This window comes from Paroedura picta, chromosome 18 (assembly GCF_049243985.1).
Source record: "Paroedura picta isolate Pp20150507F chromosome 18, Ppicta_v3.0, whole genome shotgun sequence".
Lineage (NCBI taxonomy): Eukaryota > Metazoa > Chordata > Lepidosauria > Squamata > Gekkonidae > Paroedura > Paroedura picta.
The window spans coordinates 2086261-2103674 of NC_135386.1; the positions used below are offsets into that span (position 1 = coordinate 2086261).

A 17414-nucleotide genomic window follows, 5' to 3' on the forward strand; every position below is an offset into this window, starting at 1 on the left:
GCGGTCGACTTAGCCGAGTCTGTTTCCTTTTTTCTCTGCAGGCTCCTGAGTTCCATCGTGGTGCTTGGCTTCCAGCTCGTCCTTCCGCAGCCAGCCATTGAGCACAGAAAGGTAAGCAACGCAAACAACCCCCTGCAAAGAAAGGCTGGCTGGGGTAGAACTGGAGACTCCAAGGGACGGTGGAGCAAGGGGTATAACCAAAAGCAGCGGTCCAAAGCAGGGTACTGCTCTAGTGTTTTGGGCAGAGCGGTCAGCTAGAACCTGGGCGGCCTGGCCTCGGATCCCCACTTCTGCTGTGGAAGTTCACTGGCTGGCCTTGGGCCTGTCGCAAGCTCTCAGCCTGGCCTACCCTGCAGGGTTGTTGTTGTCGCGAGAAAACGGAGGGGGTAGAAAGCCATGGGGAGCTGCAGGGAGAAAAGACGGGATGTAAATAAGGACGTTCAGTGGCTTTAATTTGCAACTAGCTGCTGGGGAACAGAAGTGATACTCAAGGCGTCTCAGCAGCAGAGGTGGGGCTCTCTTAGAAACCCCAGTTTCTCTCCCCGCATCTGACTCAGCGGCTCAGAAGGCTTATGCCGTGATAAATCCTTTCGTCTTTATAATAATGCCCTGCAAAGTCACTTTCTCCTTGACTCAGTCCCGACACCTTAAGTGAACCAGAGATCGAATTTCCGAAACACCCTTGGCTGGAAATTCCGTTCCGGTTTGATCCCTCTGGGATCCACCCCCACCCAGCGCCCTGATCTCAGAGCTAATCCCCGCAAACTTGAAGGTACTCGTTGTCCTTAAGAATTCTCCTGTTGTGGGCCAACCTGCAAGCATATCTTTCATCCTGAAGTCATGGCTAGATCCACAATGACTTTAATCTCTGTGGGGATTGGGGGGGGGGGAGAAGGCGGGGGAACGGACCCATAACTGTGCAGAGAAACGTGGTATTTCCGTGGTGAGGCCCCTGGGGCTTTCGATTGACGGCCCATTGTTCTCAAAGAATGTGGCCGGTTCGCTGAGGTGCCTGAATTTTCGCACATGTTCAGCAGGGTCAGTAGCAACTGAACAGCTTATGTTTTCGGAACGTGTACGGTCCTGTCGCGCTCTGTTTTGGTCCCGGCCAAACAGTGGCATGTTGAAAGGCCAAACCCTGGACCCCTTTCGAAGAGGTTTATTCCCCCCGAAAATTGGCATTGCTTGACCGAGCCATGCTCAGAGCCCAGAAAGGACTGCGATTTCTCTTAGGCTTCACAAAAGCCGCCGTCGCGGAAAGCATCGCGCAATTAAGAACCTAAATAAGACATTACCAAAACCCCGCGCAACTCCCCCATAAGAACTGGCGGTTAAAGGCAAGACAGACAATCCCCGAGAGGTAACTGGCTCTTTGTTTGACGCTCGTAGGCCGTTTACAAGAAAACCCTCCCTTTGCAAATGTCACAAATGCTTTTTTAAATAATTAGCATGTCGGAGGGTCGCTGCGCATGAGCTTAAAACCCTTGGCACAAGGAAACATTTTTCGCGGCCCCTCGGAAGCACCATTGGTGACGCTCTTGAAAAGGCTATGAGGTCTGTGAGGGTCAACCCTGGGAATTGGCTGCTGAGGACAAGGTTCTATTCACGGAGAGCCGAGTTCTCGAAGAGAGGGGCGCACCCATTAAACTCTGCAAGACCCCGATCGGCTGTGGGACACGCGGAAAGCTTCTTTCTAAATGGAGCGTTTTGCCCAGTTTGGTCCTGAGATTTCGCCGGGATGTAGGAAGCGGCTCGGTTTATGGTCGGTGCCGGCTACGCATTCTTTGGGATATTCCCCGCAGGTGTGAGTGTAAGTTGATTCCGTGGCTCTGGATAGCTTGGCGACGTGGGAAAACGATACGGCTTCTCTCATCCTGGGATTTGGCTCTCAGACGATCGCTGGAATTGGGTTCGTTCCGGATATGCCTTGCAGTTGCGAGCGGGGGTCTGGCTTGCACGTGCTTGCGGAAATCGGGTTTATTTCAGCACATGTTGACTCCATCGGCTTGTGCTGGTAGCTAAGGAAGGACCAGGGGCAGGGGAGGGGCTAATGAGGGTCTACCCTGTTTAGTACCTGGACGGGAGACCACCAATGAAAACCTAGGTGGCTAGGCCTGTCTCTTGCTTGCAACGACCCATGGATGCGGTTCCCATGTGTCACTTGAAACTTGACAACTTGTTCTCCTTCTGCCATGTTTCAACAGAACCGGCGTGTTGCAGGTAGGTTGTGCTGAACACTACAGGGGAGTGAGCCGAGATGATGCCGCTGGTGATTCTCAGGGATTACACAGTTTTATTCATTTATTTTATTTATTTTTATTATTTCATATTTGTATACCGCCCTCCCCGAAGGCTCAAGTCTGTTCTTTCGGATACTCCATCCCAGCTTGATTTTGTTTGCTTAAGGCCAGCATTCATGGGGGTGGGCAGGTAGCTGTGAATTTTCTGTGTTCTGCAGGGGGTTGGACTAGATGACTCTGGAGGTCCCTTCCAACTCTATGATTCGATGATTCTTTACCAATAATTTTATCCCCAGAGAGTGGTTGTACTTTGATGTCTCCATATTTAGAGTGTTAGCATGTTCTAGTAACTGGGTTAGATTCCCTGCTCCTCCTCCACATGCAGCTAGTTGGCTTACCACAGTTCTCTCAGAGCTCTCCCAGCCTCACTTACCTCACAGGGCATCTGTTGTGGGGGAAGGAAGCGAAAGGGTTCGAGACTCAGTGTGATGTCGTGGGTAAGAGCGGCGAACTCTGATCTGGAGAACGGGGTTTGATTCCCTACTCCTCCCCCACACGCAGTCTGTGATCTTGGGCCACTCACCATTCGCTTGGAGCTGTTTTGGCAGAGCAGTTCTCTTTGAGCTCTCTTAGCCCCACCTCTCTCTCAGGGTGTCTCTTGTGGGGAGGGGAAGGGAAAGGTAATTGGGACTCCTTTGAGTAGTGAAGAGCAGGGTTTTTCTTCTCCTTTAGTCGGCTGGCAGCACAAATATTTTTTCCCCTGACCATGAGATGCCTTACAAGCCAGACGTTGAAAGAATACGCAGTTGACAAACTGATTTGTAGGCAAAGATGTTCAAGGCTCTGTGTACGTTTTTGAGTTTGAGCATAGAAAGTTCTGTTGTTAAATGGATCCAGGCCCAGCCATCATGCTCGCTGGGGTTTTGTGGGATGGACGTTGCAGTGAAACTATCCCCCATCTGTTTTTTGGAGGACCCCCCCCCCAAAAAAAATACATGTGCTTCTCCTTAAGATGAAAGCGAGTCACGTACGTTAAGTTCTTAAGGTTTTGGCGAAGGAAATTCTTCTGCATGCACCTTGCCCATCTGCTTCCCCTTTGAGCGGTAAGCACAGGGGATATAACCCGACCGTGTTGCTCGGGGAGATGAACAAGCATTCCATTAAGATATTTGTAAATAGTTCAGGATTTCCTCATGGCGCAAACTGACCGGAAAACAAAGTCAAGATGAGAGAATCTGCCGTGTAACGGGTAAGAAACTGATTTGATCCTGTGTTGCTAGCACAGGATCCCCAGATGCTAGTAACAGGCATTGGAATGTATGTCCTTTCTGTGAGTTTTCAGAGGGGACAGGGTGCTGGACTAGATGGACCCCTGGTCTGATCCAGCAGGGCTCTTCTGGTGTTCTTAGGAAGGCCTCGGTCTCTCTGCCCTGTTGTTGGCCCTGCAGAGGAACTGGTTGGCCCCTGGGTGAGACAGGAGGCTGGACTGGAGGGACCCCTGGTCTGATCCAGCAGGACTCTTCTGGTGTTCTTAGGAAGGCCTCAGCCTCTCTGCCCTGTTGCTGGCCCTCCAGAGGAACTGGTTGGCCCCTGGGTGAGACAGGAGGCTGGACTAGATGGACCCTCCCTGGTCTGACCCAGCAGGGCTCTGCTGATGTTCTTACGACCAGGCAGAAGGTGATGTGAAAGACCTCCACCTGAGACCCTGGAGATTCGTTGCCAGTCTTAGACAATACTGACCTTGTCGGACCAAGATTCCTGGGTGTTCCGTCTCCAAGGTGCCCCGAAACCTCACCTGGCTGCTTTTTCGGAATTGCCCGGATAAGAGGGGCTACGCCATCAGCGTCTTAAGTGCTGACACACAATGGCCGCATTGTTCGGTCGGAAAGATTAAACGGGCCAGGCATTGTAGGAAGCCCTTTCCTCTCGATACACGGCGTCTGGGTGAGATTTCTTCAGAGCGGTTTGCCCTCTGGGGGGTTTAGATAATGTTAAAAGGCCCTTCTGAGGTGGGCGGAGCTGCCGGCCGGACCGGTTATGCTTTCCAAGCTGCGATGAACTCTGCAGAAAAGTTTGGATGCAGAGACAGTCTTCTGTTTCCTGGTTTTTGCGTTCTCTTAATCTTAATTTGCACAGATGTTCAGGAAAGATCTTTTTAAAAGTCGGGAAACTTGGACTGTGGACAGTAAAACTTTAAGATTCTTCTCACTTCCTTATAACTCAAAACTGGCTATGATTTGGAGGGTGTTTGCTTAAGATTTGTTAGCCCTTCTTGAGTTTTTGCACTGTAATATCTCTGCTACGCCTGTACTGGCCCAGGCTCACCCACTCAATTTAGGAGTGCCAACCTCCAGATGGTGCCTGGAGATCGCCTGGAGTTAAAACTGATCTCCAGGTGGCAGAATTAAGGTCCCTTGGAAAAAACGGCTGGGTTAGAAGGTACAATCTATAGCAGGGGTAGTCAACCTGTGGTCCTCCAGATGTTCATGAACTACAATTCCCATGAGCCCCTGCCAGCATTTGCTGTCTGAAGAAAAGGCGTTTGAATCTCCTCAGTCTAAATGCTGGGAAATCTTCGTAGTTTTTAAGTTTCCATGATCATAAGATTAGGATCACCCAGGGGGCGATGATTTTTTACCAGCTGCTTTTGTTAGAGAAGAAAAAAATATGGAACGGAATCTAATCTGGAGAACCGGGTTCGATTCCCCACTCCTCCTCCCCAGGCAGCCAGCTGAGTGACCTTGGGCCAGTCACAGATCTCTTAGGGCTGTTCTCGCAGAGCATTTCTCTCAGAGCTCTCTCACAGGGTGTCTGTTGTGGGGAGAGGAAGGGAAAGCTATTTGTAAGCCACGTTAGGACTCCTTCGGGAAATGAAAAGCGGGTTTTTATAAAGCCAGCTCTTCTTCTTCTCTTCTTGTTCTCCTCCTTCATCTGCTTCTTCGACGTCTCCTTTTTCTCCCCCTCCTTCCTCTTGAAAATGGATTGATTTGGGAATGACAAGACACCAAGCAGTAAGCCTTAAAATAACATTGGAGGGTTTTAGTGGATGGCAGAGAGTCTCCATGATACTTTCTCACACCACATGTAGACATCTGGTCCTGCAATCCCAATTCCTTTAAGCAGGGGGGGGGGGAGAAACAGCTGCAAATCATGAAACCCCATGCAGAAAACCCGTACCGGAATTGAACGGGTGGGCCCTGTCGTTCTGTGGCTTCGTAATATCTGCCTGAACAAACCACGGCGTTTCCACCCTAAGCGGTCTCACAGAACCAATGTCTCTCCCTCCCAATTTGCCATATCGCCGATCCCCTGAGGATTCCCGTAGATCAAGGTGGGTAGGGGATCCATAAACGTAAAAAGCATCAGAACGCTTAAGTAAATATGTTTCCCCTGCAGACCTCTCTGCCTTGATCAATTATGACACCACCCCAGAGGGGGAAATTAGCATTTTTAAACCATGATGACATCTTGGGTTTCTTGTACAGCCAGTTAGCTTGAAGGAAATCGTGGCTTCCAATTCCAGCACTGCTTCCTCCTTGGGGCGTTCTTGCCTAGCGAACTTTTCAACAACTGTCGACGAAATCCCAAGTCATATATCTTCTTTCTTCCTTGACTAATGGAAGCAATGCTGGACTATTTTATTTTGCTCACAGCAGTTTAAATAAAGTGCTGGGTTGGTTTTTGTTGTTGTTGTTGTTTTGGAGGAGGAGATGTGACCAAAGGCCTGAGAAGTTACGTGTCAATTTTGTGTGTGTGCGCAGGACGTATATTGAGGCTTTCCTGAGAAATTATTGATTCCTATTTGAACAATACCCTCACTTGGATGGTTCAGGCTACCTTGATCTTGTCTGATGCATGCAGAGGAATGCAAAATTCCACCGTCACCGGGCAGTTCCGCATTCTGCCTTTCCCCCTGCCCCAAAGAAACCTGGACACTGAAACGTCTAAGAAAAAACTGTGGAACAATTGAGGGGAAGCAGCTGTTGACGGGCAATTAGTCACGTTACAGATTATTTAGCGCTAGAGAGGCCTGGATCCAGAACTCTGAGTGCAGCATATGGGAAGCCCTGGTTCCAGCCCGTTCGGCTGGTCCTCCGGCTTCCCGTGTGGATAGGCAAACTGGGTAGGCATGCCATCGTTACAGGCGGAAGGGCAAACAGCTGTATGGGACACCAGCTCTTCATCTGCTGGGGAAAGCTTGCTTCCCTAGGGATTGGTGGAGACCCCGGGGTTCAGATTAGGGGTGCCAGCCTCCAGGTGGGACTTGGGGAGTCTCCAGAATGACAGCTCATCTCCGGGCAATTAGGATCAGTTTCTCTGGAGACATGGCAGTCTCCAGGTTTTTCCCGACCCAGAGTTGGCAACCCTAGGGGGGCAAGAGGGATTGTCTTCAGTGTGAGTGGCTGGGGATCTGTACTGCTCTTATGAGAGTGGTGCCACCATCCCAAATCCCATTCTAATAAGATTCTGCAGTGTCTCCCACCCAACTGTGCTGCCTCAGCCCCGAATTCATGTTTCCCTTCATGCTATCTGACTAGCCACACCCGGAACACTCTGAACGATTTTCCCGAAAACTTTCCCAACGAGACGCCAAGTTGCCTTGAGCTCCTTGGTGGGCCTCCAAAACCAGGCTGAGGGAGATGAGAGGCATCATGTCGACTGCCGTCTTGCAGACAAACAGACCTCCAAGGTAGCAGCCGGGCTGTCTCCCAGATGCCCAGATGGTATCGCAAACATGTGTAATCCATGACCTCGGGCACAGGTTTGCACTTCTGGAAGATCACCAGATAAGCTCCATAAACTCGCTTCCTGTAAGCAGAGTCTGCAGGGCAGAAGAGGTTGCTCAAGACAGTGAGCCATGCTCTAGCCAGTTTGAGAGCCAGTTTGGTGTAGTGGTTAGGAGTGCGGACTTCTAATCTGGCATGCCGGGTTCGAATCTGCGCTCCCCCACATGCAGCCAGCTGGGTGACCTTGGGCTCGCCACGGCGCTGATAAAACTGTTCCGACCGGGCAGTGATATCAGGGCTCTCTCAGCCTCACCCACCCCACAGGGTGTCTTTTGTGGGGAAAGGAATGGGAAGGTGACTGTAAGCCGCTTTGAGCCTCCTTCGGGTAGGGAAAAGCGGCATATAAGAACCAACTCTTCTTCTTCTTCTTCTAGCACAGGCGTCCTCAGAGTGGTGTCCGTGGCCATTGGGGTGTCCACTGCCATCATTTCTGGTGTCCACCAAGTGCTTTTTGAAAGTGGGTGGGGCTAGGTCAGGAATTTGCCCAGCAGGGCTTCTGATTGGCCACCGAATATCCAATTGGCTAGGAGGATTAAATCTGATCCTTACCGATTCCCTCGCCTTGGCGTTCTTTAAAAACGATCAGTCTCCAAGATAATCCATTTAGGAGTGTGCTTATTTGTAAATTCCTGAACGGAGATTTATTCCCATCCAGCTATTTTAAACGTCTGCTTTAAAAAAAAAGAGAGAGGAAAAAAGGACCATTTAAGGCTTTAATGGATATCCTTTTCGCCGCCTCCTGTCAAAATCTGAAAATCTCCTTTGCCCACCATGTTTGAAAAAATCACTCATGCGTATCTCGTAGCGTGGTTTCATTTACACACAGCAGTACCAGGTTTTGCCTGGCTGGATGCTTAAAAAAACCACAGAGTTTTCAGAGTTTTTAAAGGTTCCCCCCTCCCCTCCTTCCTCCGGTGTTCTTGCTGAAAACTTTTAGTAAGAGGCACTTCAGAAATGTGGTTTCAGTTAATGTTTTGCCTTCCTCTGCTTTGTTGGTTTTGGGGCTCGTTCAAACAACTGTTTTATTCACGGTATCGGTAGCTGACTTTCAAAGCAAGATCTTGGCATGTTGTAAACAGACTAGTCCTCAAGAACCGAGAATCGCACTCGGAACCCTGAAGTTTCCTACCGAATCAGGCTCTTGGTTGGTCAAGTCCAGTATTGCCGGCTCAGACGGCAGCCGCTCTCCAGGATCTCAGGTCTCATTCCTGTTCGTCCTTCCCGAAAACCTCCGAGGCCTGAATCGCCTTTTCTGGAGTCTGGTGCTCGTCTGCGATCGGCTTCTTCCATCTCCTCAGCCACGAAACAGAATGATTTTAAGTGGGGCGCGGAGCCCTTTGCAGGCCGAGGGTTGCATTTGATGGCTGTAAAACTGAGGCTAAGTAGACCCAACAGCCGAAACCTGATCCGCCCCCCGATAAGACTGGATTGGAACCAAGAGTGGAAGGAAAAGGACAAAACCGGGCCGTGGGCTTTTGTGAATTGCAGCCTCACCTGATTCCAAGTTTGCCGTGGAGGCGTCCACTAATAACTCAGCTTGCCAATCTCCAGGTGGGCCCTGGAGATCTCCAGGCTGCAGAGGAGGGTGGCCAGCCCCTCGCATGGGGTCCCCCCTTGCCCATCGATTGGCCACTGGGGGACGTGCCAGCAGGAGAGAAAGTGACATCACTTCTGGCGCACGCATGTGGCCGGTGTGGCGACGCCTCTCTGGCATTTGGGCCCAAACTCTATGGTAGCGGCCATTTTGTGATCTGCAGGGGTTTTGCCCAAATGCCCCCAGCATGGCTGGGATGCTGGTGACGTGATGGCGTCATTTCCGGTGCATGCTGGAAGAGATGCCACCATGTTGGCAGTGCTGGGGCCTAGGCCTCCCTCCCAGTCCCCTGGCCTCTCAACGGTTGCCTAGCAACCCACTGCAGAGATGGAGAAAATGGCGGCCTTGGAGGGAGGACGCTGAGGCAATACAGGCCCTGGCGAGGTCCTCTCTGTCCCTTTCCCCCTTAAGCAGGGTTGGCAGTCCGGCGTCCGGCTCTCAGAGGAAGCGAGTTCGAATGCACCAGAGCCTGCGCCGAAGTGAACGCCGTTCGTCTTTCAAGGGCTTTAGTCTCCAGTCAGCCCTTCCGCCCTCTTCCTAGCCGCTTCCTCTCCAATTCAAATTTATTTCAATACAGCCCTGCGGCCAGATAAAACAGATAGCAAGAAGAAACATTTCAGAGTCAAAAACTGCATCCTCTCTGGCTTTCACCTTCCGCTCGGGCTGGGTCCGGCGTGGACAAACCGTGTCGCTTCTTGTCGTGCTTTCCAAAACAAAGAAACAAAACCCCAGTTGTGAAATATTGGGGGAGAAGGCATGGTTTTCCCGGTTTTGAGCAGCGGGACTGAAATGGGGAGAAACAGTCTGGAAATCCTCAGAGACCAGGGTCCCAGCGAACGCTGGCAGGGGCTCATGGGAATTGTAGTCCATGGGCATCTGGAGGGCCGCAGTTTGACTACCCCTGCTTTAGAGGATGGGCCTCTGTGGGGTATATTTCCAGCCATTTTCTTCCAGGGATCTGATGAGGCTGTGGCTGGCCAAATATATAAAATTTTACTAGCTTCAGCGCAAACAAAACATGTCATCATCCAGGGAGAGAATCCTCCTGAAGTCTTCGTTCTCAAACAGTTTCTAGAAAATCAACTTGTTTTTGTCAAACTTAGTGTGGAGAAGTAAATATTTTTTTTTTATCATGTCCATCAAGCTGCAGAAAGGAAGATACAGAAACGCTCTCTAAAGGTGTCTAGTAAAATTTGCTATTTTTGCCTCACACAGACTCAGGATTTTTTTTGTTTGTTTGTTCCACCTGGAGGTTGGCAACTTCAGCTGCAACTTCAGCTGAGTGACCTTGGGCCAGTCACAGTTCTCTCAGAGCTCTCCCAGCCCCAACTACCTCACAGGGAGCCTGTTGTGGGGGAGAGGAAGGGAAGGGTGTTTGTAAGCCTAGTTGGGACTCCTTTGGGTAGTGAGAAACTCTTCTTCATCTCAGCTACATGGGGACGGCCTCTATCGACAGAAAATGACCTGTAACAATTTATGGAAGAGGTTAATGGTGCATGTGTGCTCTGAAAACACTGAGGTGTAAAATCAGTGCCATATTTGTGCATATAGAAGTAGAATGGGTCTAAATTTGAGCCTCTCGATGGATATTTAACGCTCTTCCGCATGCTGACTCTGAGCATCGATAGCTTTGAAGTCAGATTTGCAGAGTGATCAAACGAGCAATACGTGTGCTGCGCTAAACTATCTACCCCATTCTGTTTTAGGTCCCACAAAGGATAGAAGAGCAAAACATCGCTGCAGAAGAAGAAAATGCAGGATTCCCTGGGGTCTGGGGGAACTGGGGGCCCTGGTCGGCCTGTTCCCGAAGCTGTAGCGGAGGGGTCATGGAGCAAACCAGGCCTTGCCTGCCGGGATATTATTACGAGCGGAATTACCGCAGGCCGGGACAGTTCCCTGTCTCCGAACGGACTCTTGGTCACCACCACCAAGAAGGCCTCCTGAGCCCTTACTCCGGCCACGTCATCTCAGCCATACGGACGTCGGTGCCCCTTCACAGGAACGAGGAGCAGAGTCTCCGGGGGGGTCTCCGAGCAGGCCTCTCCTCGGGGGGCCGCAACGACAGCCACCTGAGCCGAGGGGCGTCGCGGGGAGGCCGCCTGTCCCAGTCTCGCCGCCGTAGTCGCAGGCCGGATAGAAGGTAACTGTTCTCAGCGTCAAAATTGGGAACAGACACACAAGCGATCCCTGTGATTAATGGCGCCTATGTTTTATCCCAATGACATCGTAGATGGTTCTTATATGTTAACTGGACAAGCGGTGAAGATGTCACAACCGTCAGGGTGACTTTTTAAAGGAAGTCCTAGCCTTAGGATACCGCAGAGCACCTGAGATAACGAGCTGGAAATGATCAGGCCCCTAAAACCTTGTTGGCCACTAAGGAATGGCTGGGCTTGAATCCAGAACCTTGGACAGGGCAGCTGGAGCATTCATACTGTCTGAACGTCTGTTAGTAGCCATAGTTCTTCTGCGTCAGAATGAAACAGGGACACGTGGTTGTGCACAGTTGTATGTGTCATTGTGTGTGTGTGTGTGTGTGTGTGAGAGAGAAAGTGAATGAGTGAAGAATTCACCAGTTGTATGTCTCTTGAGACAAGCTAAGAAGGGTTTGACCACCCAGAAAGTCCTGGGTTGCCAGCAATGGCCAGCCCCCTCTGTTCACCTCTTGCCTTGACCTGGATTTCCCAGGCTAGCCGAATTCATCAGATCTCAGAAGCCAAGCAGGGTCAGACCCAGGTAGTGCTTGCATGAGAGGCCATGAAGGAAGTCCTGGGTTGCTACGCAGAGGTACCAATCACCTCTGTTTGCCTCTTCCCTTGGAAACTCTAAAGCAGGGGTAGTCAAACTGTGGCCCTCCAGATGTCCATGGATTACAATACCCATGTGCCCCTGCCAGCGAATGCTGGCAGGGGCTCATGGGAATTGTAGTCCATGGACATCTGGAGGGCAGCAATTTGACTACCCTGCTCTAAAAGGTCGACTCGCCATATATTGCCTGTGACTCGCCTTCCGCCCCCACCATATCCTCTGTGTTTTAAGTGGTTTTAAAAATGGTTTTCTTTGTCGATGCGGAAATAACGTTCCCGCTGCGTTTGGGCGTTTGCGTCAGGATTATGAATGTATGGGAAAGCGAGCTTCTACTCCGTGAATGGGACCCCAGAGCTTTCTGGCAGTCCCGTACGGGGTATGAATTTCACCGGCAACGATGCAGAAATGTAGGAGGGGCGGAAGACAAATGGGAAGGCCAGGGTTTGAGCAGGATGAACGTCGCACGCGTTCTGAATTCCGCAAAGGTCAAGCGTACATTGCAAAGTTTTGCAGACGAACGGGAAACAAATGGTCAGATCTTGGCAGGAAAGTCTGCGTTTCAGTAATGGATTGTCCTGGTAGGCAACATTTGGGCTTGTCCACTGCTGGAACATTTGCTTTCTTTACAAGACGAGCCGCAGACGTCTGCCGAACAATAAAAAAGGGATTAAGGTTTGCGACTGGAGAAGGCAGGAGAAGGCGGTTGGGTGCTGCGGGACGGGATCCAAAGTAAATATGTTGCGGCAGCTGAGGAAATCCTTCAAAAACGCAAAATGTTCGCATCCCTTGTAGATAGAGCAGGAAAGGTTTGGAACGGCCAACGCTGTGGAGTTCAAACCAGTTCTGCAGATGAGGCCCGGATTCTGTGCACCCCCAGGGCGACTATTGGGGAGGAGGGAAGGCTCCCCCTTCTGTACACGCCGCTTCTAAGAAAAGATTGCAGAATCAAACCATTTCGGAGCATGGCCTTTATGAAGGCACGTGCGGGTTGTAGAAACGGGCAGTCGGATTCTCTCGATGCTGCAGTTTTGATGGGCGGATCTTCCAGCCCGGTTTCTGGAGAACGGATTCTCGCTCACAATCTCTCCCTTACCGGCTTGCTCTTAAACTTTATTCCCCACCTTGGGCTGAACGGCTCGGCGGTGAAATGAGAGTTCGTGGAATGTTCACCTGCCCGGTGCGATAACGCAGGACAGAAAGATGATAGATGGGCGGTTGGGTACAGACGAGGGTCATAAATCCACCTGCCTCTTTCAGAGCACGGCTTCTGCCCAGGCGAGGAGACAGCGCGGGAGTCTCCAGCGTCCTCCGACAAGTGCTTTGCCAAATTCCAGCCCAGCATTTCTGCTGATACGGCGTCGGCTTGTTGCCAAGCGTGGACAGATCTGATGGTGGTCTATTCGACATTAGTTTTTCCGTTTTAGTGGTGGTGTTGGAGGAGGGGGATTGGTACAGATATTTAGCATTTATTTGGAATGGTCAGGTTGATGCGTATCTTTTCTCTTGAAGCAATGGGATTGAACAAGTGCAGGAAATTCTGATACTCAATGTTGATTGGCTGGGGCTTGCGATATCACTTCCTGTCTCAGTGTTGATTGGCTGATGCACGTGGACTCAATTCCTGTCTCTGTGTTGATTGGTTGAGGCTTGTGGTCACACTACCTGTCTAGGTGTTGATTGACTGGGGTTTGTGATCTCACTTCCTGTCTCTCTGTTGATTGCCTGGGGCTTGTGATCTCACTTCCTGTCTCAGTGTTGACTGCCTGGGGCTTGTGATCTCACTTCCTGTCTCAGTGGTGATTGGCTGGGGCTTGTGATCTTACTGCTCACAACAAAGCATAAAAGCACATCAGCGAGTGACTGTTGATTTGTAGGCGATTTCTTCAACATGCCACCATTCCAATAATATTATTTCTTCATCCTCGCTTGATTTTCTCTGCCTCCCACTTAACCGTCCTCAGGACAAAACAAAGCAAGCTACGGGCCAAGACATTCCACTCAATTAACGGTTCCTTTCCAAATGGGCTGGATGAAGAGGGGAGAGAACAAATACTGTTAAAGACGTTAAGCATTAGTAAGCAAGAGTTAAACTGTTGCGCCCACCTGTTTGTGCGATTAAGGAAATACAATATTGGCTGCTTTACCAGTGAGTTATCTTCCTATATGTAACAGCTGTGATATCGTGTATCTTCCAGGTGCATCTTCCTGTTTATTGGAGACAGTCCCCTATAAATTCCAGTACCCGGCATTGTCTTTTTGGGATACCTTGTTAAAATTTTGCTAGGGTAAGCTCCCAGAAGGCTTGTTCTTCAGAGGTTGGGTTTCAAACCACCTCCTATTATCTCCAGATTTCAGAGATCAGTTCCCCAGAGAAAAGGGCAGCTTTGGAGGCTGGATTCTGTGGTGTAATATCCTGCGGAGGTCCTTTCCACTCCAAACCCCATCCTCCTCTGAGCCACCCTTAAATTCTCCAGGTATTCACCAGCCTAGGGGGTTTCCATATCTATGCTGCCGTTCAACCTGACCTGGGATCCCCATGGGGAGAGACATTAAATTGTTTCAAACGTTAAAACGGCATTTAAAACACCCACACACTCTTATTGAATATTTAAAGCAGACCAGGTTGTTTCTCTGCAACGTTGGACCGTGCAGCATGGATTGTTTGAATCACAGTCTTGGTTTTACTTTCACAAAATTGGAAACTGTGGATAACGCACTTGTTGTTAAACTCCGGCTGAGTTATTTACGCCTTTGTCCTCAGAGGCAGAAACAAAAACCCCATCGGACCTGGGACGTACGGCTACGGAAAAGTGCCCTACATCTTGCCGCTGCAGACGCAGACGGGGCAGTCACCGCACAAGCCGCGGCGCCAGCGCCAGTTGGCACGGGAGGCGGCCAGCCAGCCAGGCGTGGGCACCGGGACCCCCTTCGGCCCTCCGACGAACCCTTCCCGCCATCTGGGCAAGCTGCCCCAGGAAGACGGCAGGCCTCCGCCAAGGCCGCAGGGAGCGAGCGGCCCCTTGTATCGGCAGCCGGTGCCCCATTTGCAGGCATTCCCTGGGCCGCCAAGCTTATTCCACGGTCCTGCGCTGAGCACTCACCTCCCGGTATCCCGCCAGCCGATTCAAGGCCAGCCTCCTTCTCCGAGGACGTCTGCGATTGTGTGCACCGGAGCCTACAAGCAGCACAAACTCTGCAACTCAAATGTGAGTGGGGGTCTTAACTTGTTGTCGTCAGGAGCTGTGACCTGGGTTGGGGGATGTGGGGGGCGGGGGGTGGGCAGAACTTCAAGATTTCCTGGATATTTCGGATAACCTGGTGTTCATGTAGTAGGGAGCGATGACTCATGAAAATTGCCTGTGCAGATTGAAAGGGAGTTTCCTCCTGAACTGTTGATGAGTTAGATGTTATGTGTAACCTTGCTCCCCGATGTTTTCTCATTGGCTCCGCCTCCTGTGGCAGCCATTTTGTGGTTGGCTCCACCTCCTGCAGTAGCCACTTTGCTGTTGTGCCTACCAAAGATGACTACAAGGTCTAAAAACCTGTAGACCCCTGCTCAAAACAGCCAGTCCTTTCTACGCTCAGTAATATTCCCTTAGCACCATCCCTCTCTTCTTCTCTTAAAAATAATTGGAAAGAAAATGTCAATTATGTGTCCTGCCCTCCCCCCCCCCCCCCATTTTAGGTGTATCATCCAGCTACGTGGGTCCCCAACAAATAATGTAAAAACCAATAATTAAAATAGGAAATCGGGCCCGTGTAAAATTCCAAGAAGTCTAGTGTTTCTCCCAACATATACATTGGGGCCTTAATTTAATTTATTAGCCAAACTATTTTGAAGGGCCCCGCTGGCGTCCACAGGGTATAGATTTCCTGCCCCTCCACTTTTTATTTGGAACATTCCATAAGGTTAATATAATTTATCAAGGGAGAAGAAGTCTGTTAATTGGAACCCTAGGGTTGGGTCACTTCCCCCTATGGATTCTGCTCGGGGCGGTTAATTAATAACCAATTAACTCACCCCGCCTTGGCCCATTAGGTCATTTCCTCCTCGTTCTGTTTTTATTGCATGTGGGGTGGTTTTTTTTTTTTTTTTGTGGCCATTTATGGCAGAACTCATTTTTCACGACTGACTGTTTTAGTCACGAAGCCTGAACTTTCTGCAGTTCGGCCTGTGAGATTCTAAGTTGTGTGTGCAGGATTGGGGTGCAGGATGAAGGCTGATGCTTGTTCAAGAGATTTTTAAAAAAGACAGTGTATTTCTGTCTTGTGATTTATTATATTTCATTTCAAAGCATGGGGTTGGGCTGGGCGCACGCTGAAGGAGCCAGACGGGATTCCTTGCCGGTGGCTTGCAGTCCTACGAAAGGCGAACAGGATAGGAAATTAGGATCTAGGGGCATAATTTGGAGAAAGAACACATGTCTCACTTTGCACATGGCTTCTCTCTGCCTGCTTCTGCGTAGCCACCCTGGGCTTCCTAGGGGGTCTCCCACCCAAGGACCAACCAGGGCCGACCCTGCTTAGCTTCTGAGATCTTTTGAGTTCAGGCTAGTCTGGGCCATCCAGGTTAGGGCCGCAACATTTTGTTAGTCACAGTAATTCCCAGTGGGAAACTTTGCTACAGTTCACCTGGCTCGGGTTGAGTTTGGAGAGTGGCTTTTAAAAAGGTTTACACTTAAAAAAAAAAAAAAAGAAACCCTCAAACCCCCAAAGGTGTAGAGGGTCTCTAAAGCATGACTGAATAACAGAAAACAACAATAACCTAGTTACCGCTTTGGCCGAAACAAGGATGTTTGGGGGGGGGGAACTGCTGAAGTGTCGCTGCTCACAGCTGGTCTCTCTCTCCCCTGCCCCAGAAATTAAAATTAAAATTGGACAGGCTCCAACCTCCCCGCCCCCCGCAAAAAAACCCTTGTTCGCTTAAAAATGAAGTGTGACTAGATCAAATTCCTTTCTTCCCTTTCATTCTCTCACTCTCTCTATCTCCCCAGCCCCCTCCATTGAATTCCCAGACATTTCCCTCCTGATGTTCCCTCCAGGTTCCCCTTTTTTTCCTTGGCCTTTCCACTTCGTGACTCTCATTCTTCCGAGGGATAATTTTCCTCTGCCCACAACTTCTCACCTTCTCTATGTATTGCAGCTCAGGCCTCGTCTCCCTCACCTACGGCTCAGCCAATTCAGACACGTTAAGCCTCCTAATCGCTGTCTTCCCTTGAAATTGCCTGCACTGGATTTTTGTGAATGTGTGTGTGTGTGTTGTCAACAGTGTAGACCAGGGATTGGGTTCTGCAAGCACTGGCCAGGTATTCCGTGGATTTCCACAGGAGCCCACTTCCCCTGTAGGTATACAGGTTTTGTCTGTTTCTGCACAATGGAAAAACGCCAACTGATCGACTGGATAGCTCCTGTATCTTGCTTCTGCGCTCACTTCCACACCCCCTTCCGCAGGACACCACTTCCGGGGTCCCCCGAAGCCTGACAGACATTTCAGGGGTTCCTCCGTGGTCAAAAGGTTGAAAAAAGCTACTGTAGTAGACATTTGGTTTCCTATTCCGTATGCCAGAAAAGATCAAGATAATTTGTGCCATCGCATTCCCCCATCGCTATGTAATTTATTCATTTTATCGCTATTTATTTTATCACTGTTTATTTTATCACTATGTCATTTATTTATTTTATCGGGGGGCCAGGAGGGGCATGGGAAACCCTACAGGGAACTGCATTTTGTCATTCCAAGAAATCTCCAGGCCCCGTCTGGCAACGGGCAATGCTGTTTCTTCCCCCGATGAAAACGCCGGGCAATCCGATTTCATCCCCAGCTTCCGCCTCATACTGACATTTGCACTGGGGGTGGGTTGGGGGGGTGTTCCTTGGCCTGTGGGAGGTCAGTGGTCTTTGGAAAGAGAGCAGAACATTGATTGATTTACAGGCAGCACGAAGCCAGAGCCAGGTTTTTCCTTTGTCAGCCTTCTGCGTCCTTGG

At 50.2% G+C, this 17414-nt stretch overlaps 1 protein-coding gene across 7 annotated transcripts in view; it reads left to right on the top strand.

Moving 5' to 3' along the window:
- The window catches only part of THSD4 (thrombospondin type 1 domain containing 4), a 301669-nt gene that overhangs the window by 12230 nt on the left and 272025 nt on the right, over positions 1-17414 (top strand). For all 7 annotated transcript variants that reach the window (XR_013227504.1, XR_013227501.1, XR_013227502.1 and 4 more), the window contains exons 3-5: positions 42-111; positions 10328-10761; positions 14191-14635. Coding sequence is in view for 3 of the 7 variants with exons in the window: in XM_077318332.1 (XP_077174447.1) it covers positions 42-111; positions 10328-10761; positions 14191-14635 (949 nt within the window). In the remaining 4 variants the exon portion in view is untranslated. The remainder of the gene's footprint in view (positions 1-41; positions 112-10327; positions 10762-14190; positions 14636-17414) is intronic.